The following is a 23682-nucleotide window of genomic DNA, read 5'->3' on the forward strand; positions in this document are numbered from 1 at the left end:
GCCACGGCCACGGGTACCGGCACACGCACGGCCCGCAGCCACGTGACGTGTGCGCTCCCGCCGCCGGGCGCGGCCAATAGGCTATGCTCGCGGCCACGCCCACGCACCGGCCCGAAGCGCTGTCCCACAGGGCAGCTCCGCCCCCCGCTGCGTTCGTCATCGGCCTCACAAGTCTCGCGAGAGCATCCGGCTTCCCTCATTTGGCCACTTCCGCCCATTCCGCCAAGCCTCGCGAGATCTCACCTGCTTTACTCCGCTGAGGCATGGAGGGTATCGCGAGCGGAGGAGCGTGGCTGTGGGTGGGACAGTCCTAGCATATCGCGAGACTAGACCCTGCGCACAAGGAGGTGGGGCTCGGCGAGCAGTCTCGCGAGAGCTGGCCCCGCCCCGCCCCGCCCGGGCCCGCTCCCCCCGGCCCCCGCCGCCCGCCCCTGCAGCGCTAATATGGTCGCCAGCGATGGACCCTGTCAGGCCAGGTCAGTGGCAGCGCGGCCGTCCTTCGCCGTGGCGCGGTCCCCGCTCCCGGGGTTCACCGCTGTCCTACCCGGCGCGACCCCCGTAGCCTGGGCCGCCGCCTCGCCCCCTTTGCATCAGCTGGCGGTGGAGCGGAGCCGGCCCGGCCTACCCCGAACACGGCCGCGGCGGCCCGAGGCGGTTCACATCCTCGGCGCGCTGCCCCCTCCCTTACTTCTCCGCCCGCACGGCGCCGTTGTGTGGCCGCCCTTTGTGCGGGAGCGCTGTCGGGCCCATGGCGGGTTCCCCCCGCGCTGTTCCGGGCATCCGCTGCCTCCGCCGTTCCAGCCGCTTTGTTCTCGGCGCCGGGCCCGGCTGGGGCTGCGCGGGACGCCTGGCCGCGCTGGTGCGCCAGTCCCGCCGGGCCTCCCGTTATTCCCAGCGGCTGTTTTTGTCCTTCTTTCGGCTCCCTCCGCCGCGAACGCTGTGGCGAGCGAGGGGTGGCATGCCCGCAGTGCCGGCTCGTGGGGAGAGGCTTCGTCGGTACCCACTGGACCGGGGTCGGCGTGTGGATGACGCAGTTGTCTGTCAGCTGCCGCTGATGGAGCGTAGGCTTTGCGATGGAAGTGTAACTGTAGTGCGTTAAGATCAAAGCAAACAAAGGGCAAGTGTGCTGCAGATCCAGCGTTTGCTGGCTTTGCTCGGTGATGTCAGAGCCAACACCATTTTCCCCACTGTTTGTAATCTGTGGCTAATTTTCTTAAACTTTTACTGTATGAAGCTCTTTAGGCCTGAGGGAGTCCATCATTGGCACTGCCCCTTTAGCTTGCCAGCGACTGAATTAAAGCGTTCTTTTTGTGAATAGCTCCTCTCAAGAAGTAATTTATTCTCTCCACCTAGTAGCTATTATGAGGTTTATTTTTGTCTCTCGTTAGCTTGTCATTAGCCTGGTGCTTGCTGCCTGGTGTTTCCTACTGTATTAAAACCTGTACCTCTTATCTCAGTTGGTGAGGTGCATTTATCTTGTTTTGGAGATGGTAAACTAAGACAATAAAGGTCAAATGTATTCAGGCGTGTGACTGTGTTGATTGCCTGCATGACCTGTGTATACCTGGTATTACAGATACTTCTACATTTCATCTTAGTCACCCATCTATATCATTAGGTGTTTCAATCCATTTAGAAACCTTTCCATGTTCCAGTTCCCTTACAGCCCTAGGGGCATGTTTTTTATTGTTAAAATCCAGGATAAAAAGCTGTTGTTACGAGTCCTCTACTAGTGATCAACCCTTCCATTCTTTTATGGCTGTAACTTTCTTGTTTTCCCCCTCAGGAAGCCCTTACCAGCCCGTAATTGAAGCATTAGAAAACTATCCACAGAAGAAGTTCTACAATGTCTCAAAGCTGGGAGACGCCAAGTATGGTAATGATGCTTTCTGTCTGTTTGTAGTTGGGATGGTACCAGCAGTAAACACGCATCACATACTGCTGTGAAATAGTAGGAGATGCTACCACCATTATGTGACTTGTTAATTGGTGTATCTGAAAGCTGCTCATTTTCTGGTCCTACTGCTTCAGGAAGTTGGTAGGGGGCAATATTTATAGCCTTTTCTCAGTAAGGGAGAATGTAGAGGTGCTGCTGGAGTTGTCAGCAGTACTCCAGAATTATTTATCTTTTGGAAAAAAAGGAAGAGACAGTACTTGAAACCTAAATACAGGTTTTGCCATCATTTTGTACTGCTTCTGGGTTTCACCTCACCAGCAATTTCAGGTAATCGGTAACTGTGTGTTTACTTGAACATAGCTTCTAGTGCAGTTGCTGCAGAAAAGATGAGGTTTTGTGGTGTTTATACAGTTGCTTCATCTCAGCGTGTCATTAATACGTAATAACAGGGAGTGGTACGTGCCAAAAAGACTTTGGGTCTGTGTGTCTGGGTCCCTGTTGAAAAATACAGAGTATGTTCTTGTGTAATGGGGACGACTGTACATTGAGACAGCTATAGATCACTGTCAGCTGGAACAGCCTTACTGCTGCTGGTAATCGGAACATACTTTCATCGTTCTCTCCCTTTGCCTTCATGTTAAACTCCTGAAGTACTTATTGAGGTATATATTAAAGCTATTTGGGACTTTTTTTTTCAGTTTTGTAAGGTCTGAATTCCTCTTCTGTGTTCACAGAATTTGTGAGACATTTCTTAATTAAAAAATTATACTTGAAACTTTTATTTGACAGCAGTAAGCGCTTCTCTGTTGTTTGAAGGGAAGAGAGAGGAGAACTTCTGCTGGAACTTCTGTGTGACAGCCATGTGTTCTTTCACAGTTCTACTGCTTGCAAAAACAAAGTTAATCTTTCCAATAATCATGCAGGTGGCTTTGCCCAGGAAGAAGCAGTAGTGTGGTGGTAACAGGACCAGTCTGTTCTACAGCAGCTTTTTGAACAGCCCTGTGACAGGAGTGGAAATGTATAGAGAAAATGGAACTTTGTGCAAAGGCATGCCATACAGCTTGGAGCAGCAGGAGATATTTCTGAAGAGGTTTGGAGAAGGAGTTTAAGGAATGTAATAGAGCGTCTTTGCCTTCCAATAGAAACTTGTGTGCAGAAGTTGGAAGCCTCATATTAACTGCAGTTAGCAAGATGTTAAATAAAACATAGATACTGTGTGGAACAGCACTGATGGCAAATCCAGCATCTGGAATTACTTATTGCATTTGTTGCTGGAATAATAATTTGGGATTTTACCTCTTTGTCCTTTGCCTTGAGGCTTCTGACTGTAATCTGACAATAAGAGCCTGCTTAAATTTATCAGATTCTGAATGTAAAAGGTAATTGATTTACTTGCCTGTTTAATAGGGAGCATCTCATCTTCTAATCTTGAAAATAGTATTCAGTTATGGGGAAAATGGTAGCTAGAACAAACTCAGAATGATTTAGGGCAGAGGGGGCATCTGTAGAACTAGTCCAGCTGCTTGCTGGGACTTGAGTGAACTTGAAGAGCCTTTCTCAACTGAGCTCTGCAAATCTGCATGGATGGAGATTCAATTCCCTTTCCTAATCCTGTGCTTAACCACCTTCTCTGTGAACTTCTTTTTGCTTGTGTCCAGTCACAGTGTCCCTTCCCGCACCTTCTGACTTTAGTTTTGTCCTTTCACTTTGTACTTCTGAGATGCCAGGTCAGGCCTCCCCTTCTCTGCAGTTCCTGTTGGGTTGTGGGTGACTACAGTTAGTGCACTACAGCTTTCTCTCTGGGTGAGCAAATCTAGTTCTCCCAGCTGCTCCTCTGTCAGGTACTGCAGTCCCAGAAGACCCTTCACTGGATGTGATCTGGTTACTTGAGATCTGCATCCAGAGAGGCCCAAAACTAGGCAGAGCATTGCAGACGTGAGCTTGCTAGTGCCTAATGGAGAGAGATAGTTGCTTCTCCATGGCTGCTAAGCAGCCCTTTGGACGCTTAGGTTTATCACTCGAAGGATGCACTGCATATTATTTATAATCCAAGAAAAGGCAGAATAATTTTCTCCTAGTATCTTGGTTTTTAAATCAAGTAAGTGGTGGCATTAGAGCTGATTAGATGTGATTTTGATAACATTCTTCCATTGTTTTGGGTGATTTGTCTAATGAGACAACAATGGGCAATATCTGAGAAAGAGACCCAAAGAGAACAGGGTCAGTAAATACTGTATTAACAGTTTGTGGTCAAACCTGTGGGTTAGGTTGAGACCACCAAATCTTAACTTTCTTGCTAAAGCCTGAACTGAATTGTTTCACTGTCTTACAACTAGTTTTTAGGATTTCTCACTGTTCTCAAGGTCATTTGTCTGCTTGCACGGTGCTGTGGAAAATAATGGGATTTGGGGAGAAATTACTATTGATTTTTTTTTTTTATAGTTGTTTGCAGTGAGTAATAACATTGCTGCTTTTTTCTCCTCCCACTTCTTTGATTCTCATTTCCAGTTCCCTAATATTTTTTGTGCAGAAAGCTGTTTCTAGTCAATACCTTAATCCAGATCAGTAACGAAATGAAGTTGTATTTGGTTAAATGTCATTCTTTATATTTTAAGAAATGGATTTAATTTTAAGGCATGTGGCAGAATAGTTTCTGGTCAATTATTTAAAAACATAATCTGTCATGGGATGCTTTTGGCTTTGTCTCAAGTAACAAAAAGGTGAAATATAGAATTGAAAAAATATTTCTTAATAATCTAACTGTTGTTGCTTTCCCTCCCCCTCTGATCAGTAATCCCAGCTCTAGGTTCCTTTCATCCTTCTCCTGCCAGCATAGCATACCTTCTTAAATGTCACTGCCTTAACACAGTGCGGTCAAGCCATTGGTATCTTCCATTCCAATCCCATATGATAACTCAGTTTCCACAATGTATGTTCCATATTGTGCAATGAAGATCAAGCCCCAAGGCAACTGGAAGAGCAGGCTCCTGGAGCTCTCATCCTTCCAGTCCCTAGCAAAGTGGAATCCTTTAGAACACTGGGATTGTAATTTTTAAAGAACTCCTGAAGCTGAAGGTGTTGCACTAACAGAGCTCCTTTGCTTTGCCCTAGATACTCTGCCTTATTCCATACGAGTGCTGTTTGAATCCAGTGTCCGTAACTGCGATGGCTTCTTAGTTAAAGAAACAGATGCTATGAACATCTTGGACTGGAAGACAAAACAGAATAATGTTGAAGTGCCCTTCTGTCCCGCCAGAGTTGTTCTTCAAGACTTTACGTAAGTGTGTGCATGCTGGAACCACTGACTCAATCCCTGCAGCCTCAATGAGTTGTGCATACAGTTCCTTGGCTTGACAATAAATAGTACTGAAGCATCAGTAGAAACCTGTGCACTGCCTGTGTTACCCGGTAGGCTCCTCATGCTAATGCCATGTGATGTAAGTGTAGGAGTTCCACAGGGTATCCTGGTTTCAGCACAGGTTGGTGAGGCTGAAGCTGTTGGCCGACAAGGAGCACTGGGTAGGATAAGAGCCAAAACACAAATCAAAGTGGTGACATTTTGGCTGCAGCCAGATGGCTGACAGTTCTCCAAAATAAATGAGATAACTGCAGATTAAATATTGCTGACTCCTCATATATTTATCCAGAAGTGAGATAATTAAAAAAGGAACTGTGGTATTACTGAAAATTAGGTAACCTCTGCTTAGCAAGGAAAGTCAGGAACATTTATATAGTACTGTGGTATATAAACATGTCCTCAGTTTTCTACTTCAGATACACTTTATTTGATAGGAGCAAGAGTATTTCCATCCAGTACTATGAGCGTCATAAATGGCTTTGTAAGGAAGGTGTTAAATGTCCCACATGCTCATTGTTTGCATAGCAAGGTTCTGTTGAAAAGGTAGTAAAGATCTAAAAATCAGTTCTGTGTTAAAGTACCATCACACTTAAGAAGCATAGCAAGACGAGAGGAGTGTAATCCTCTGAGGTGTTCCTGTACTCTTGTTGGGTATGTTATATTCAAACCTGCTGTTGGTTTTTGTGAACAAGTACCAACTCTTAACCTAAATGTTTCAAGTTCCTTTGAATTTAGAGATTAGAATAGTAGGGGTTTATTACTGCAGTAGAACTTGGGTAGATGTGGACTTGAAGTGGAAAAAAGCTAGTGTATTTTAGTGAGTTGATGTCCTGTGTTGTTATACTATTTGGTTTTTCCATCTCTTAAGTGGAATTCCAGCAATGGTGGATTTTGCTGCCATGAGAGAAGCTGTGAGAAATGCTGGAGGAGATCCTGCGAAAGTCAATCCTGCCTGCCCAACTGATCTCACCGTTGACCACTCTCTGCAGATTGATTTCAGCAAATGGTAACATAGCGCATGTTTTTGGATGGACTATATGTGTCTGTGTGGTACTGAAGTACAGAGTCACTCTGGTCTTGGTACTATCCCATCAAATCCTTTGTCCTGTGTGGATGCTTGATGCTATACCTGATGGTGTCTGAAAGAGGGCTGGATGAAAATGGATGAAGTAACACTCCTGAAGGAGAGGAAGGTTTTGGCTTGGGACTGAAGCTGTTTGACAACCCAAATTCTGGGCTAAAATAACTGGGTCTGTCATGGTTTCCAGAAAATATGCCTGAAGAGAATGAGGCAGAGGGAGTTTGTCATTTTGCTTTACCCTGTTTTTACTGTTTATGTTAAATCCTTCTGCCTTGTGACTGCCTTGTCACAGCTCCAGAGAATGGCTCATAATCCTGTAGGACATACTGAAAGGCTGTCATTTCAGCCCATAGCTTAGGACTAATTTAACTTTTCTTATGGGCCTGCATTTTACCACAGATTTAAAAAAGGCTGCAGATAGTTGCAGTTGTGTAATTGTAGGAGCCTGGAAAAGTATCGGGACTGGAAACGTGGTTTTCATTGTTCTGACAGGCAGTAATGTGATGAAAACAGCCCAGGGCTGCCTTTTGCTGGAAGCATGATACTGCAGAAGAGGAAAAACTTGAGTTCTGCTCAGTGCTGAAGCAAACACTAAGTAAATAATGCAGCTCCCCTCCGTTGTGGAGCCTTTCAGACTCATGCAGAATTGTATAAATTGCACAAGCTCTTTGGGAATTCTGAAAGTGGGAAAAAGCCTGTGGCCAAGTGGACATGGGTGTGTGAGTAGTTTGTGTAGACCTTCCAAGCACAGAGGATTTCAGTTTGGTCAGTATTGGAAGAGTGAAGAGCAAGAAGCTGCAGCTCGCTGTTGCATTGCCTATGTGTTGTCTTTGTTGCATGCTCTGTCCACCCTTGTGTCTGGAGGGACAGCTGATTTGATTGCAATTAGGCTTGCCTAAAATTCTCAGAAGGACTAAGTGCTGGCAAAAGGTCTCAACATGCTGCTTCGTAATGATAAATCCAGCCTCTGTAGTTTCCGTGTTGGAAGGCATGCAGGATCTTGGCAGCTGCTGGTCTGTGATAAGAAACCCTTTGCTACAGGATGGTTTGTGCTGCTTTTATGTGGCTTCCATGTCCTGTTGGTCAGGGGAGGCTGTCAGACTAGGCTAGGATTTAGACAAGGCCATGTAATATCCTGCAATTGGATAACTAAGTATCTTTTTCTTGATACTAAAGCAGGAGCTTTAATTCTGAATCCTTGAATTGGTGAATATTGAGAGGTAAAAGGTCATTAATGTTTCACAACAAGCTTTCTTTGCTCTCATGCAAAGACTGAATATTGTACAAAGAGAGGGTAGCATGCTATATGGACTTGAATTGTTAAACCCCAACAACTTTGCTATCTTCTGACTTGAACAGTGCATGAAATTTATCTGAGCCTTTGGGAATTTGTGTGAAAAGCCTAATTAAATAATGAAGTTCCTTTTCTTTCCTTGAGAAAGCTTTGTTTGCAGTCATTCCTCTGTGGATTTAACAGAGCATGTACAGCACTATCTTAAAAAGAAACATGTTCAGTACTGAAATCCACTACTTGGATGAGGCTATACCTACCTTAAAAGGTTAAAACTTGCTTGCAAAGATCTCTGGTGTGCTGTGAAGGAGTTAATCTGGTGTTAATCTTTCAGACAATCTGGTTCTGTTCACTTATTACCAGACTGTTATTTAACTGAGTTTATCCCATGTAGTTAACTTTGCAACAGGGTTGTTGTAAAATAACAACTTTGTCAGATTGTATGTTGTGTTGGGAGGCTTTGCAAAAGACAAAGAAACAAAGAAGGAAAAGGAGGAAAAAGCCTGACGGCTGAACGGCTCCTATGTTTGCTGTTGCAGTGCTATCCAGAACGCTCCGAACCCTGGAGGTGGCGACGCGCAGAAGCCGGTGGCGAAGCTGTCCTTGCTGAAGGTGCAGCCTCGGAAGGTGCCCTGCAGGGGTCAGGCCGGCTGCAGGGGGCCCTGTGGCTCTGGGGAGGCCGCTCGCAGCCCGGGACAGATCGAGAACACGCCGATCCTGTGTCCCTTCCATCTCCAGCCCGTGCCTGAGTACGAAACCTTCCTTGTAATTATTTGTACCCTTCTGTGGTGGTAACCACTGCCTGTGACAGTTCAGAGGTGGGATTGGCTTCTAAACACCCTCCTGCACTCTCTTCACGCGTGCCGTAGACAGGTTTCAGCATCTAGAAGCAGGTCTGATGTAGCAGATTTGTCTGCAATCGTTATCTTCTGTATTTTTCAAATAGGGCTTTACTAAACCTGGTGCAGATGGACAGCTCTGTGGCTCATGGCTGTGATCTGTAAATTGAATTTGGAGCCTTCCCTCATTTCTTTATAGGGACAGCAAAGCATTGGGGCAATCCTCTGGCTCTTACAAAGTAAACGTCAGTGAATAAGCATTGATTTATTTCTAAAGGTAATTTTTAAATTGTTCTGTGAGACCTTTTCAAAAGCCTCTGGCTGTTAAGGAAGACCTAAGAGCTAGAACTAGCCTGTGCATCATCCCCCAGCTTCTACAGTTCATCTGCCCTTGAGGTGAAAGTCAGTGAGTATCCTGCCTGTATGTAATGCCCCAGGGGAACTTCATCTATCTGCCTTCTTCAGGTTTCCAATATTATTAACAGGTCATTATGTACAATTCCATCTATGACAATTACATGTCATCATCCTCCTCTTTCAGCTGCGCCTCTTTTGTCTGCTGGCCTGCTCAGATCCCTATCTTCCTGTGCTGGACAGGTGTTGCATTTAAAAACTGATCAAATCTGTATCCCACAGTGATAGGATGCTGATTGTCTTGGTGGTTTTATAGATATGCAAATACTCCTGCTCAGTACAGGTGTGGGAATGCAGTATTAGAATCTCTTCAGCAATATTGATGATTCTGGCAGCAGAGCAGCAGTGGTATTAATTAAGCTGCAGTGTGATTGATGACTGTCCCTCAGGGCTTTGCAAAGCAGGATAGCCACTAACCTTCTGTCACTGCAGAGAGGGAAGGGACATGATGTAAAATACACCTCTAAAAAATTGAGGGCTTCCTTCCTAGCACAAACCAAGTGTATTTCCTTCCTTGTCCACCCTCTTCAAGCAGAGGTTATTCCTCTTAAATTGTGGATTGCTCCTTTATGAGTATCAGTATTGTAGTAAATAACACTTAACTAAGAAAAGACAGCTCATTTTGTGAGACTGTGCTGATGAGTACTTATGAAGAAAAAAATGATGTGGAGGCCAGAAATATGTGAATGGAGGATAGTTACAGTTGCCCTGGTGCTCTGCTCAGTTGCTGAAGGGCCAGTACTGAATGCAGAGTGTGTTTTTACATGAGCTAGTGACCATCTTGGTTCTTTACTGAATTTTGAATTTACAACCTCTAAGACTTCTGATTGGGGAAAAAAAGAAAAGCTTCTGTGCACTGAAGTGTATGCTTGATAGAGATCTCTTAAAATGAGTATTTTTGAGATCAGATACTATAAGCAAACTATACCCAGAGTAAACATGTTCTCAAGGACAGCACAAATGAAATCGATTATTCTTCACTGTTCAGAGAAAGCTTGCTGCAAGGAAGGAATTTTCTTTGTTCTAATAAATGACTTCAAATTGTGCTGCAGGCTTATGTAAGTCTTTCATCAAACAAGCAAAACCAACACCTTGTTTGTCTGTAATTTAAAATAAATTATGACAGTGCTTGTAAATTTGATACCTTCCTAGGCCTGAGACAGTATTGAAAAATCAAGAGATGGAATTTGGCAGAAACAGAGAGAGGCTTCAGTTTTTTAAGGTATGTGTGTACCTGTGGGCTTTGTATTGTGTTGTGGTTGTCTGAAGAGCTTGCTTCATTTGTCTACCAATGTTCATATTTAGATGATAAATGTGGTAATTTGGAAATGTCAGACACTCAAATCTGAATTTAGTAAGGGAACAGAAGATTGGCTGATAACATCGCTTGTGACTTTGAATCTAAAAACCATTATGCAGCAGCAGCTCTAAAGCAAGGTGTCTTTTAAAGGAGAAATAATCTTTCATAATTCTAACTTGAAAAAGTTTTGCACTGATTTGGCTCTTAGCAGTGTTAATGAAGTGGACAAAGTAGGTGTTTATGAAGCATTAATCTTTTTAATGCTTTTTCATGAGCTCCATGCCTTAGATCCCATCTGTACTTCTGTTACAAATCTTACTGGGGTTGGAGATGTTGAGCAGAGGCCATGTTGAGACATTGCCCCTCTGAGGGGGCAGCAGTGCCAGTAAACTTGCTTTTGATGCGGATCTTGTATTGTGAACATTTGCTTCTTTGTTGCTAGCCAGGGGTCTGCAACATGAGCATTTGATCCTCATCCTCCGGTTTCACATGGTTTAGGGATCCAGTGAAATGACCTTTTCATATGGGTAGACTGGGAGGTTTCTTCTCCGTTATTAAAGAGGGAAACTGCCACACTGAATCTTGTTCTACTTTTCCATGTTAGCTTTTTTTAATCGAGCTCCTGAGTTCAAGGCACTTTCCTAGTTTGCATCTTCAGTCTCATCCAGGAATGTAAAACCTAAACCAAATCCTGCAATAAATAGAAGTGCTTATGTTCTGTTGAAATACTGGTCTTAGCTGGGCTGGCGATCAGTTGTGTGAACTGGATGGTAAGACATTCATGCAGCCCAGCTTTTGAACAGTAGGTATGAATTATTGATTTAGTCTTCAGGGGGAAAAGAATGCTTGCTTTAGGTGATTAAGAATTTCCAAGTCACAGGGGATCATGTACCTCTGTTTGACAAATGAGCAAAAGGCACTTGCATAAATAGGAAGTACTGTGTTCTTGTGTATTAGTCTTGTCTTTTTAGTTATGTTCTAAGAATTGAATATACCTTTGGAATAATGGAATTCCTTTCTTTTTTTTCTTCTTTTTTTTTTTTTTTCCTCTAATTTGGAAAAACTACAGTGGAGTTCCAAGGTTTTCAAGAACATTTCCATAATCCCACCTGAGACTGGAATGGCGCACCAAGTTAACTTGGAATATTTGTCCAGAGTTGTTTTTGAAGTTAAAGACTTTCTATATCCTGATAGCGTGGTTGGCACAGATTCTCATACAACCATGGTAAATGGCTTGGGTATCTTGGGCTGGGGTAAGTATGCTAAGAGTAACTTGGTAGCCCTTTGAAGTGTCATACGCATTACTGAGAGAGTGTTCTTCCTACTGGATGCCTCTATCTCAGACATAACAAGCTGTCTCGAATTGTTGTTCAGAATGCTTGTTGTCTAAAAGGAATCCCAGCTAACATTTTTTCCATTAAAAAACTGCTCATTGTCAATTTAAAGAGAAAATAGCCAAAATCCAATTGATAAGTAAATGCTGTTAGTACATGCAGTAAAAATTCTGTATGGTTTCCCTTGGAAAGTTACTTTTAGACATAAAGTATTCTCTGGTTGAGTGTGAAGTCTAACTTCAGCAGTAGTCTTGCTTTGTTTTATTTTTAATGTATAAACATTGGCTAGAACTTGTGCATTTCTTGCTATAGCCTGGTTGCAGATAGAATGATGCACTTGACTCAGAGAAGCAGCAGTGTTTATTGTTGCAAGCCCTTAGGATTAATAGGAAGATGTTTATTAGAGTTTTAGGACCTCAACATATTTAGTGTCAGGCTGCTTTTCATTAGTTAAGTAACCAGTGTTCCCCTTCCAGGTGTTGGGGGCATTGAAACAGAAGCAGTGATGCTGGGGATGCCACTTACTCTCACTTTGCCCGAGGTTGTTGGGTGTGAACTGACAGGCACAGCCAGCCCGCTTGCTACATCCATAGATATTGTTGTGAGCATTACAAAGGTAAGAGTTTGATGCCTTTTCAAACAAAGCAAAGCTTGTTGCCAATTCTGCCATTGCTGTCTGAGAACTTAATTAAATGCTGGGGGTATTTTTTTAGTATATCTTTAATTATGGAGGTGCAGACAGATACAAATAATCCCCAACCATTTTTATTTATGTCGTGGTTTAAACCCAGTCAGGTAACTTGTTCACTCACCCCCCCCCCCTTCTTTCCCTCCCCCTACTCCTGGAGGGACGGAGAGGAGAATCGAAAAGAATGCAACTCCCACGGGTTGAGATAAGAACAGTTTAGTAACTAAGGTATAACACAATCACTACTGCTACCACCAATGATAATAATGATAAAGGAAATAACAAGGGAAGAGAATACAACACCTCAGCACCAGCTGACCGATAACTCGCCCCCCAAGCCCGACCAAGCTCCGACCGATACCTCCTCCAACCCTGCAGTCTCCCAGCCCTTCCGGCCAACTCCCAGTTACATCCTGGCCATGACGTGCTGTGGTATGGAATACCTCTTTGGTCAGTTTGGGTCAGGTGTCCTGTCTCTGCTTCCTCCTGGCTTCCCCTCCTCCCTGGCAGAGCATGAGGCTCACAAAGTCCTTGGCCAAACCAAAACATCGCTATTAGCTCTGTTCCCAGGCCGAAAGTCAAAACACTGCACTGCACCAGCTACCAAGAAGGAGAAACATGACTGCTACTGCTGAACCCACGACAATTTACTAGTCCTCCAGAGTAGTGTGTTTAGGGGTTGGTGTCCCCCCCCCCCAGTGGTTTATTTACAGGCCCTCTTTCACTAAAAGAATATATTAAGTACATGTGCAGGGTAGGGGCAGGGAAGAGAAGCCCTGCTTTCCCTTTTTCTCCTGCTGGCTTCTTCCCTAGCTTAAAAACTTTCCCTGGATACCCTTTTCATTCCAAAATATTCCTGCAAGACACAAGTCCTGTCTGTGACTGTGAGCTGGTGCAACTCCAGAACCTGTTTTGTGAAGATGGGTTTTTTTCCAGGGCAGTGCAGGCTGCTGCTGTTGTGGTAGGTGAAGAGCATCAAAGCACTGAAGAGCAGTGAATGCTTTGAAAACTCCATTCTCCTTGCGCTGGCATGATGCCTGAGGAAGGGTGTATCTGCTCTCCACTAGGAAATCTGCAGAACTTGCTTGCGGATGGAGGTGTGGGGTAGATGTTTAGAACCCAGTATGTTAAAGGGGCTTGGGTTTTGTTGGAGACTGAGCCTTAAAGTCCACCATTTAGTTTTAAATGTTCATGACTAGCTAGTTGCAAATTGTTGCAATGAGCACTGCTTGCACTGTAGCTCTTCCCGTAACAAATATCGTTGTGTCCTCTCTTAAACAGCATCTTAAGCAAGCTGATGTTGCTGGAAAATTTGTGGAGTTTTTTGGGAGTGGAGTTTCCCAGCTCTCTGTAGCAGACCGAACCACAATAGCAAATATGTGTCCTGAATATGGTGCTATTCTGAGCTTTTTCCCTGTTGATAATGTGACACTGAAGCACTTAAAGCATACAGGTAAGGTGACCTTAAAGCAGCGATTCATTGTTTCCGTGTTTCAGATATGTGGCAATGCATTTTTTTTTGCTTGAAACGTCATAGTTCTTAAACAGGGATTTTCTACAGAGTTCTGAGGTGGATTTGTGGTCTAAAAACGTGCTGTACAGTAACAGGCTGTTTCATTCTCTTACCCAGTAGAATCTCAGGCATCTGAGTAATACCTACCACAAATTGTGTGCCATACAGATTCACTGCTGGCTAGTTCTGTGGCACACTTAGCCAATGGTGTTTGAGTCCGAGTTATGTACCTGCTTTATCAGTGCAGATGTTTTCTAATGTGGCTTATTTTGTCTGTGAATCCCATGTATTGAAGTGGGGCTGTGGTTTTTGTATGTATAGCCCTGGCCTGGGCATAGCTGGCTGCACGTGAGGTTTGTGGCTGGTTCATTTATCTGACAGCCAGTTTACTAACACCATGTCATTTTTCAACATCCAGAGTCTTTGTTCTGAAAAGCACATGTAAGCCTTTAAAACAAAAGGAAATTCTCATTACAATATATGCTACATATAGGAAGAAAATTCTTATTTATATTTTGGAAAGTGTATAGAATAGAAGTCTTCTCACTATGAAATGGATCCCTTAACCACCTGAGAGTCCCTGCAAAATCACAATCTAAAATGGTTATGAGAACTAAGTGGAAAAAAAAGCCAGTCACAACATATTGCCACATTTTTCCACGTTCTTTTTCTTTCCCTCTTTCAAGAGCATTATTTCACTGACCTGTCAAGCTAAACTGGAAGGATGTCAGTTCCTTACCAAACTACTGCAAAGGGAGAAAGCTGCAGGGTAACAGATGTCAAAAAGAACTCGTTCACATTGAGCTTTTCTGAAACTGAAATCTGTCACTTGGAAATAGGAATTACACATTTTTAATTGCACAGCAAACACATTTTGTCTGCTCAGGGCAGCACAAATGCATCCTTTTCTAACGCTAGCCGATACTACTGCCTGTTGCCAGCTAGGCACATGACCTGTATTCAACAAGTAAATCTTAATGGAGAAAAGCTTTGTGAACATCAGGGGCAAATCTGTAAACTTAGAGCTACAACTGCTGGAGTTGGAGCAGCATATTTCGGTCCTTGCTATAAGAAGGAAAGTTAAGCTAATTGTGCATAATTCTTGACTAGCTCCTGGGGTTTGCCAGTGGGTGTGGAAGTGATGTCCTTGGAAAACAGTACTTGGGATGATTGTGCTTAGTCTGATTTTCTGAGAATTGCTTGGTTGGTTTATTTATATTTTGTAATGTGACTTTTCTCATGTTTGAATTACCCTTCTCAAGGTTTTGACAAGGCCAAGCTTGAGGTCATGGAAGCATATCTTAAAGCTGTGCAGTTATTTAGGAGTGATGAGAGTTCTTCCGGAGAACCTGAGTATTCCCAGGTATGCTTGAAATGACTTGGTTTTATATGTGGTTCTCATAATAAGTAAGTACTGCTGCCATAGCAGATTTGTCTCCTTCTGTAATTTTTATTGCTTTAATAAAAGCTGCGTTTATAGTAGTCACAATTTTGAGAAGCAAAGTATGTTGCAGGATATAGAGCTGATGGGAGAAAGAAGGGAAGCACAATACAGTTCATGGCAACTAACAGGTACAGAACTCCTGTCACTGCTGAGTGATGAGGTAACTTACAGATGGTAGAAAAGTTAGGGGTAGTGTTAAGACATTTTGGGTAAGTAGGGGTAGACCTTTACAGTGGGTGGGCTTGATAAGGGGAGCCCAGAGTTTTCATGTCTCGGAACACTCAAATTTAAAGTAAAAGAGGTCCAGGTGTCTCTCCTTCACTGTACTGTTGGGCTGGAATTGATGCATGTTTTCTCTTTTTTTTTGTTCTCTTTCTAATTTTTTAGGTAGTGCAAATAAGTTTAAGTTCTATAATTCCGTATGTCAGTGGCCCCAAGAGGTCCCAAGATAGAGTGGCCGTTAATAATATGAAAAGTGACTTCCAAGCCTGCTTAAATGAAAAGGTTTGTACAACTGATGTATTCTTCAAAAGGTACTTCCTATGACCTACGTGAATGGTATTTGTTACTCAATTCCTTGCATACCAGCTGAGCTGTCCTGATAAGTAGATAAACAGCATATCCAGTAATATTCTTTAGCTTGACAAGTGTCCTGAGGATAGTAGCTGGTAAATCATAGGTGTGTTTGTCAGGAACATGAACTTGGAAAAATCCTTAATTTCACTATTTAGATTGCTAAGGAGGATAAACCTTTAAGTGATAAATCAAATCAGAATGATTTGGGTTGGAAAGGACCTTAAGATCATCCGTAACCCCATCTGCCATGGGGTTCATAGCAAAAATAGCATAAGCTCAGGAAACATTTACTCATTTGTAGAGTTTTCAAAATGGCTTTATTTTACTTTTATTCCAAAACAATTGCCATAAGAAAAGAGAAGTCATCATAGCTTAAAGGTGATGCCTAAAGACTGACACAGTCTGTAGCTAATAGGTGTTCTGAATTCTTAACTTAGGAAATGATTTTTCCTCTCAACTTGACTTCCCCAAGGAAATATATTTACTCTGAAGGTGGTATTTTTGGTTAGGGATATGCATATGTAGCTGAGAATGCAGCTAACACAGGAAAGCCTCTTCATTTCTAGTGTTTATCATGAACTTGAAGACTGACAGCAGTATTAGAAGCATACACTGTTAGACACTGCAAAAATACTTTCTGTTGGTTTGAGCACTTCTGGCTTGTAAGGAGATGTGTAACACAGAATGGTCAGTTGTGCTAGGGAGAGAAATGGTAACGGATCACAGATCACAGTGTGGTTGAGGTGGAAAGGGGCCTTTGGAGCATAACTGTGTGCTGAAGAGCTGAGGGTGTGCAGTGTTATTGACCTAGTCTACTTTTAGTTATCATCAGTAAAAATCTCAGGTATTCCTCTAATTCAGAAACAAATGTTGTGTAGTAGACATGTACTTGCCAGGGATTGTTCTTTCCTGATGAGCAAGGAATGTGTGGGATCAGCCATGCTTTGACTGGCATTTGTTTGCCATTGTTGCGAAGTTAAAGCAGTGATGAATTAAGAAGGATAAGACCACTGTCTGGATGGAGAGAGGCATGAACTGAGGGTGGCTTTAAAAATCTCTTCAGGTGGTTCCTAGTGGGACAACTGAGTGTTATCTTAAAGTGAGGGTTCACTTGATCTCACTGTAATATCGTACTTCCTGTGCTGTAGTAACTGCTAATGTGTGTGTTTTTTCATCTAGTCTGGTGTTAAAGGCTTTCAGATTGCAGTTGAGAAACAGAATGACATTGTACCTGTTCAGTATGAAGGAAATGAATACAAGCTATCTCATGGCTGCATTGTCATTGCTGCAGTAATCAGCTGTACAAACAATTGTAATCCATCTGTCATGCTTGCTGCAGGTATGTTTAATTAGTGACTGTCTGGATCCTAATGGTGCCTCTCTGATTACACAGTCTTTACCTTCAATTGTGCAGATTCTTTGTAATGACTTGACCTAAAGGTTTGACACTAAACTTTCAGCTTTACGCTTGTTGTATGTTCTGGAGGTTATGTAATGAAAGTTACTTTTCAATAATAGAATCCCAGAATTTGTGACATAAACCAGTGTTAATGATAGTAATGACAAAATATTTATGTTGGGTAGTATTTCAGCAGGTCACCAGTGTCAGGGCTGTCTTCAGATGGATGAATAATTGATGCAGGAGCTGCCTAGCAGTTGGTCTGTGCTGTAGTCACAGGTTAAGGGTATGTGCCATACCTCTGCAAGCTGTCCCAGAACAGCTACTCCTCTGTCAGACCCTGCTTGCTTATTCTGAGGCCCTCTGGGCCAAGGCAAGCTTCCCTTTGAGGCTGTGTGGCCTGTATCAGAAGAATAATAAATGGATTTAACATTGCCAACTAGAACATGGGAAAGAGATGTTTTTCTTGCAGAAAAGAAAATGGGCATTGACATTATAGGAATGGGAACAAAAACCTGAATCATTGTTATGAGTTAAACTTTATTCAGGCAAGTAGTTGCTTGACTAACAAACTGAAGGTTTACTAATCCTCTGGGGGTGTATGCTTACTTTAAGGTAGCATCATAAAGATGTTCTTTTAAGGGATATACTAATATAAGGTGCTTTTTTTTCTGTAGGACTTCTGGCAAAAAAAGCTGTTGAAGCTGGCCTAGTGGTTAAGCCCTACATAAGAACAAGTTTATCACCAGGCAGTGGAATGGTTACACATTACCTCAGTTCAAGTGGAGTATTGCCATACCTCAGTAAGCTTGGGTAAGTTTTAACTCCCACTTCATTTGTCACTTCAGGACAATAGCACACATGGGGCTTATACAGGCTGATAAATATGATGGTTGTTCGTTTGGGTGGCTAATTCTGAACTTACTAGGTTGTCATTTTAACTACTAGCAGGCTTAAAGTTGTATTTTATTCCCACCTTACAATTGACTCTGTAGATCTCTACCTCCTCTGAGCTCTGTTTATTCAGTAGTGATCTACTTAATTGTAATTGTCTTACAGGAGAGGATGCACTTATTGCTGTATGTTAAAAGTGGAACCTGGATGTAAATTTATTGGGGCAATCTGTATTAATCTTTTCTTAACACTGCTGCTGTCGTGGGTTGCTTGGCCTGGTTTTGATTGCTTTGTAGCAGTAACTAGAGTATGTGCATAATTCTGTAATGGTGCCTGGCTCTGTTCTGTGGGGATTGTTACTGCCTTTGCTTTGCTGTTACTTATGGAACAACATCTTGAGATGTTTTATTTGACTTGATTGATTGCAAAAATGTTGCCTTGTACTCTCCTGCTTGCATCAGTGAGATGTGGTGTCTGCTGCTCACGTCCTAAAAGGTCTTAACTGTCAGAGGAAAAAAAATCTTCTTAATGATGGCTAATGAAAGAACAGCTGCTTTGCTAACAAACTGCTTGTAATCATTTAATGTGCAACTTGATTGTTCTTTTCCAACGTAGGTTTGAGGTTGTCGGTTATGGGTGTTCGACATGTGTTGGAAACACTGCCCCCTTACCAGAAGCCATCAGGAATGCAATCAAGCAGGTAAAGCTCTAAGGCTTGATGAGTACAGAAATGCAGTTCTCACTGAGTGCAAAATGTGCCTTATTGTTGGTTTGGTCTTTGTGTGACATTTTAGCACATCTGCATGTCAGAGACCATGGCAATTCATTGCTATGTAAAATAAATGTAATAGTATTTGTAGTATACGGATGTAAATTGCAAGATAAATGCATAGGATTAATGTTATGGAGGAAGCAATTTGTAAATGGGTTTTAAAGATCTGTGTGTGTGAGTGATTTTAACCAGCAGTACCTGAACAGCTGCAGCATCCTTCTGCTGTGAAGAAGGAAAAAAGAATGCAGGAAATAAAAGGAGGGGAGGAGTTCAATGAAGTGACTGGAGAACACACCTGAGGGTCAGGAGTGAAAAGGAAGGAGGAAGGGTGGTGGGAGAGCAAAATGCCTTTCAATTGAAGTGTTAGAATAAATAGTTGAAGTGGAATGGTAAAAGCACATCTGACTTAGTCAACAAAAAATAACATAAGCTGTTGAAGTACTGCAAAGTCATATAGAAAACCAGCCATGGTTCTGCCTTTCAGGGGGATATAATTGCCTGCGGAGTGTTGTCTGGAACAAAGAACTTCGAAGGGCGTCTCTGTGACTGTGTCCGTGCCAACTACCTTGCTTCTCCACCGCTAGTAGTTGCTTATGCTATTGCAGGCACAGTCAGGATAGACTTTGAAACTGAGCCTTTGGGTAAGTATTTCCATACGTCTTCTATTTCTGCATCTCATGTATGTGTAGAAGAGGTTTCTGCATCTAATGCATATGCAGAAGAGGTTCCTTCACATGCATTTCAGCATGAAGAGTAAGCACAGTCGTGTTTGGTGTTGCTCATAGCTAAAGCAAAGCATCCACTTAACTGATAAAATTCTTCACATGTCTGGTACCATCTCTGAATACCTGAATAGAGACGTATTCGTATTCTAATAGAAATATGAAGTCTAATATTCTGCACAATTTCTGTTCTGTTAAATCTTCCTTAGGCACTGGCTTCAATGGCGAAAACATTTATTTACGAGATATTTGGCCCACCCGAAAAGAACTTCACACTGTGGAGGAGGAGTGTGTGATATCAGCCATGTTTAAGGAGTTGAAAGAAAAAATGGAGGCAAGAATGGTCTTTTGTTCTCCATAACTTAGATTGCATTTCATGTAGCTTTGTAGTTTCTTCCAGCTGAATCAGATTGGTTTGTCAGTTTTTTCCCTTACTGTAAAAGAGGACTTAACTGAGATGGGTACTTGTATTAAATACTGATTCTTAAGTAATATCCACTGAGGTTAACTTGCAGTATAGGGTAGAAAGAAACCCACCAGCAGGTCTTTGGTTTCAGAATGTAAAAATGATAAACCAGTTTCTCTGTTCTTTTTGGTTACTTTTTTGTAGAAAGGAAACAAACGATGGAACCTGCTGGAAGCACCTGAGTCAACTCTGTTTCCCTGGGATTTAAAATCTACTTACATCAGATGTCCTTCCTTTTTTGATAAACTTGTAAGTACACTGCATCTCTCTGCCAGATGATGTGTATTACTCTTCAGTAGCAGAACAGTTATTCCAGTAAAGCTTCGCTCTTAGAGTGACTAATTTGGTTATTTCTCAGCCTTTAAATACTGCTTGGATCTCTGGAACAAGTGGAGCCTGTACATCATTGCCTTCATATATTGCAGATATGGCTTATGCATGTAAAGATTTTGTAAGAAAAATGTTCCTTACATTTTTACTATTGTCTGTCTGTCCTTCCCTCCCTGCCTGGCCCCTCTTTTCAGGCCAAAGAACCAGTTCCACCACAGCCAGTTGAAAATGCCCATGTCTTGCTCTATCTGGGAGATTCGGTAACTACAGATCACATATCCCCTGCTGGAAGCATTGCAAGGAGTAGTGCTGCTGCGAAGTATCTGACCAACAAAGGGTAAGGACTTCTCATATTAACAGCTTTAATTATATCAGAGCACTGCTTCCCATGCCAAATAATTGATCAGCACTGTTAGCTGACTGCCTAAAGTGGAGATTACACATGGATAAGTGAAGTAGTAACTGTTGCTTGTGTCTGTAAGTTTTAAAAAGAGTGAAGCCAGGTTTTCTAAATGAATGTGACTGATGCTGTAACTCACCTCTGCATCAGTGAGCATCCTGCAGCTGGAATTCCCAAAGACACGGAACACAACACGGTGCTGAGCTGCTGCTGAATGGTTTGGAAATTATATTGTTGCATTATATCGCAAAGGTGTGTAATTATTGCAGTATCAGTGAAGCATGACAAAATAATAGCCTGTGGTGTGGACTCCTCTGTAACTACTGCATTCAATCTGAATGAGTAGAATTATGAGCAACAGAGGAAGACTTAGTGGGCCTCTAATCCCAGGATGGTCATTTGATCTGGGAGTAAAGCTCTCATTTTGGTACAACGCTTGTTAATAAATATGCTGGTAGAGCTAAGAGGATTAGTAGACAGGCTTGTTTCTTAGATCAGTCTCCCCATAATTCTCATGTAGTTTGTACCATCTTGCTTGTAGCACTCCATAAAAATGTCATAAATTAACATAAAATTGCCGTTTTCTTCATGGATAATGTAGTAATGGTTTACACATTTGGTTTATGATTTCTTATAATTGCATTTGTTGGAGAAATAGTTATTTACGTCTTGCATTGAAAACTTGGAGATACTGCAATAATTATTATAAAAATCACAATATAATTGTAAACCAGATCACTTTCAATTGATTCCCTTTTCAATGTTCTTATTATTCTAGACTCACACCTCGTGAATTCAACTCTTACGGAGCTCGAAGAGGTAATGATGCTGTGATGACAAGAGGTACCTTTGCAAATATTAAGCTTCTGAATAAGTTCATAGGAAAGCCAGCTCCCAAAACAGTTCACTTCCCATCAGGACAAACGGTAAAGATGTGTTTGTTTACAGAGTGACTCTGAACACGTGCAGCAGGTTTACAGCTCACTCACACTGTTTCACTTGCTTACTCCACAGCTAGATGTGTTTGAAGCAGCGGAGCTCTACCAGAAAGAAGGCATCCCTGTAATTATTCTAGCAGGAAAGAAGTATGGACTGGGTAGCTCAAGAGACTGGGCTGCAAAAGGGCCTTTTTTACTGGTACTGCTGGTTTGTTTGACTTTGGGGAGTGTCTTTGTGTTACCTGGAAATATCTAAAATCACATTGTTTAGTTTTGGGCATAAATGTGTTCAGAAACTGTCCTCAATAAGATCACATTTTGGTTTTAAGACTTCTCAGTAATGTCTTTGCTGGAACCCTCATAGAAGAGAATCGCTAAATCTAAATTTCCTAAGTAACTTCCTGTCTTAGACTCCAGACTTGGAGATAAATTATTTCTTTATCCAGTGTCGACCTCTTTTTGGTCTCCTTGGGGTACTATGCATCCAGCTATTGGAGACTGATTTCCACTAGTACTCAGAATATTCATGTAGAGTAATGGAAGCAACTGTATCTTGCCTGGAACCCCCCACCTGCTAACCCCAGCATGGTCACTGTCTTAGAGCTCCATCTTGTGCTCTGTGGGCCTGCTCTGGTTCATTTGCTTTCATGTAGCTGTACAGCTGAAAAGAAAGCACTGCTTTACTGTTCAGTTTGAATTGCAAGATGTTGGAAATAATGTGTATTTGAAGCTTACTTCTGCATTTTGCTGACTACTGTACTGAAATACAAAATCACTTGGGTTTTTTGCAGGGTGTTAAAGCTGTCCTGGCTGAAAGCTATGAGAAGGTTCATAAAAGCCAGTTGATTGGGATTGGCATAGCTCCACTTCAGTTTCTTCCTGGGGAAAATCCAAGTACTTTGGGTCTCACTGGCAGAGAGCAGTTTTCTATATTGTTCCCTCCAGAGCTGTCACCTGGAATGACTTTGGATATTAAGGTATCTTTGCAGGATTTCTTTTATTTCTCTTTTGAATGTACTGACAATTGAAAGCACAGAAAGAAGTTAACTGATGATGGAAAACCAGATAAAAAACCAAAACCTAATTTAAGCAAGCTTATAGTAATTTGCTGTGGTTATTGAAGTTTCCCTAAGTACTGCAATGTGAAATGATTGATTGTTCTTTGGGGCCTTGTTTACCAAACCCTGTTAAGGTAGAATGGAGTCATGTGTCTCATTCGTGCCCTTTTCAAGACATGGGTGTGAGTATTTGAGAGAGGCTTCAGCTTTCCATTCTGTGTAAGAAGACCTGTAGTAACACATGCTATGCCCATAGTAACATGCTTTGTACTCTCTTAGGGAAATGGCTTTCTCTTTGTCAACAGCAGGTACGTAGCATGCTCCCAGCTGGATCTGCACTATGGAGTAAAATGGGCCTTCATTCTGTTCCCAGCAGTGTCTTGGCTCTGCAGTGGCAGATAGGCAGGGTGAATTTGCTTGTGTTCATCAAAATGTGGGGTTAGGATGTGAACTGAGAACTGAGCCAAGGGAAGCAAAAGCCAAACTCTTAACTGATCTCTCTTTTTTTGCTTTTCTTTTGAAGACAAGCACTGGAAAAGTATTCAGCGTGGTTGCCTTGTTTGAAAACGACATGGAGATAACTTTATACAAGTATGGTGGAAGTCTAAACTTTGTGGCTCGGAGATTCTTGTAGTAGACTGACTGACTGATATGGGTACCTTGCATAACTGGTAATGCTGAAACTGCCTTGTGTGAACCCAGGAATCTGTACTGTGGAACTGCAAACAGTCCTAGTGTGCTCAAAGTTACTTCGTCCATGGATGTAAAAGATTGTGAATCATTGTTACTGCAACAAGATCCTTCCTGATTTTAAATAATATTCTAATGGTGCTATTAAACATTGCTAAAATCAACATGTGTGTTGTGGCAGAGAGCTGTAAGTATGGAGGGGATGTTTTATCAGACCATTTTGTAAATAAACGATGCAAAATCTGAACCTGATCGTGCCGAAGGTTATTATGTCAGGA

General features: G+C 42.3%; 1 protein-coding gene across 3 annotated transcripts; it reads left to right on the forward strand.

Annotated features, from left to right (window-relative positions):
- Positions 1 to 341: 341 nt before the first annotated feature.
- IREB2 (iron responsive element binding protein 2) lies at positions 342 to 23651 on the forward strand. Of its 3 annotated transcripts, XM_061447260.1 has the most exons (22): positions 342 to 476; positions 1787 to 1876; positions 5009 to 5174; positions 6124 to 6261; positions 8167 to 8376; positions 10033 to 10102; positions 11250 to 11433; positions 11991 to 12130; positions 13484 to 13655; positions 14978 to 15078; positions 15547 to 15663; positions 16915 to 17074; positions 17812 to 17947; positions 18644 to 18728; positions 19285 to 19441; positions 19732 to 19856; positions 20133 to 20237; positions 20513 to 20655; positions 21497 to 21644; positions 21733 to 21855; positions 22448 to 22633; positions 23238 to 23651. In XM_061447260.1, the coding sequence occupies exons 1-22, from the start codon at positions 458 to 460 to the stop codon at positions 23346 to 23348; spliced, it is 2886 nt and encodes a 961-aa protein (XP_061303244.1). In that variant the 5' UTR covers positions 342 to 457; the 3' UTR covers positions 23349 to 23651. The 3 variants fall into 3 exon arrangements, with proteins under 3 accessions (XP_061303244.1, XP_061303243.1, XP_061303242.1); XM_061447258.1 differs by lacking the exons at positions 20133 to 20237; positions 20513 to 20655; positions 21497 to 21644; ... (1 more) ...; positions 22448 to 22633; positions 23238 to 23651 and having other exon boundaries at positions 393 to 397; positions 437 to 476; positions 19732 to 19940; XM_061447259.1 differs by lacking the exons at positions 15547 to 15663; positions 20133 to 20237; positions 20513 to 20655; ... (2 more) ...; positions 22448 to 22633; positions 23238 to 23651 and having other exon boundaries at positions 19732 to 19941.
- The last annotated feature ends 31 nt before the right edge of the window (positions 23652 to 23682 follow it).

Source organism: Pezoporus flaviventris, unplaced genomic scaffold (genome assembly GCF_033815535.1).
Source record: "Pezoporus flaviventris isolate CSIRO_AGI_PZ_B2104156 unplaced genomic scaffold, CSIRO_AGI_Pfla_v1 ptg000006l, whole genome shotgun sequence".
Lineage (NCBI taxonomy): Eukaryota > Metazoa > Chordata > Aves > Psittaciformes > Psittacidae > Pezoporus > Pezoporus flaviventris.

Excerpts from the sequence above, each read along its gene's own strand:
- IREB2 (XM_061447260.1), top strand. Across the intron at positions 5,175-6,123 it reads GTTGTTCTTCAAGACTTTAC|TGGAATTCCAGCAATGGTGG; the intron begins GTAAGTGTGTGC and ends CCATCTCTTAAG. Across the intron at positions 21,856-22,447 it reads CAAAAGGGCCTTTTTTACTG|GGTGTTAAAGCTGTCCTGGC; the intron begins GTACTGCTGGTT and ends GGTTTTTTGCAG.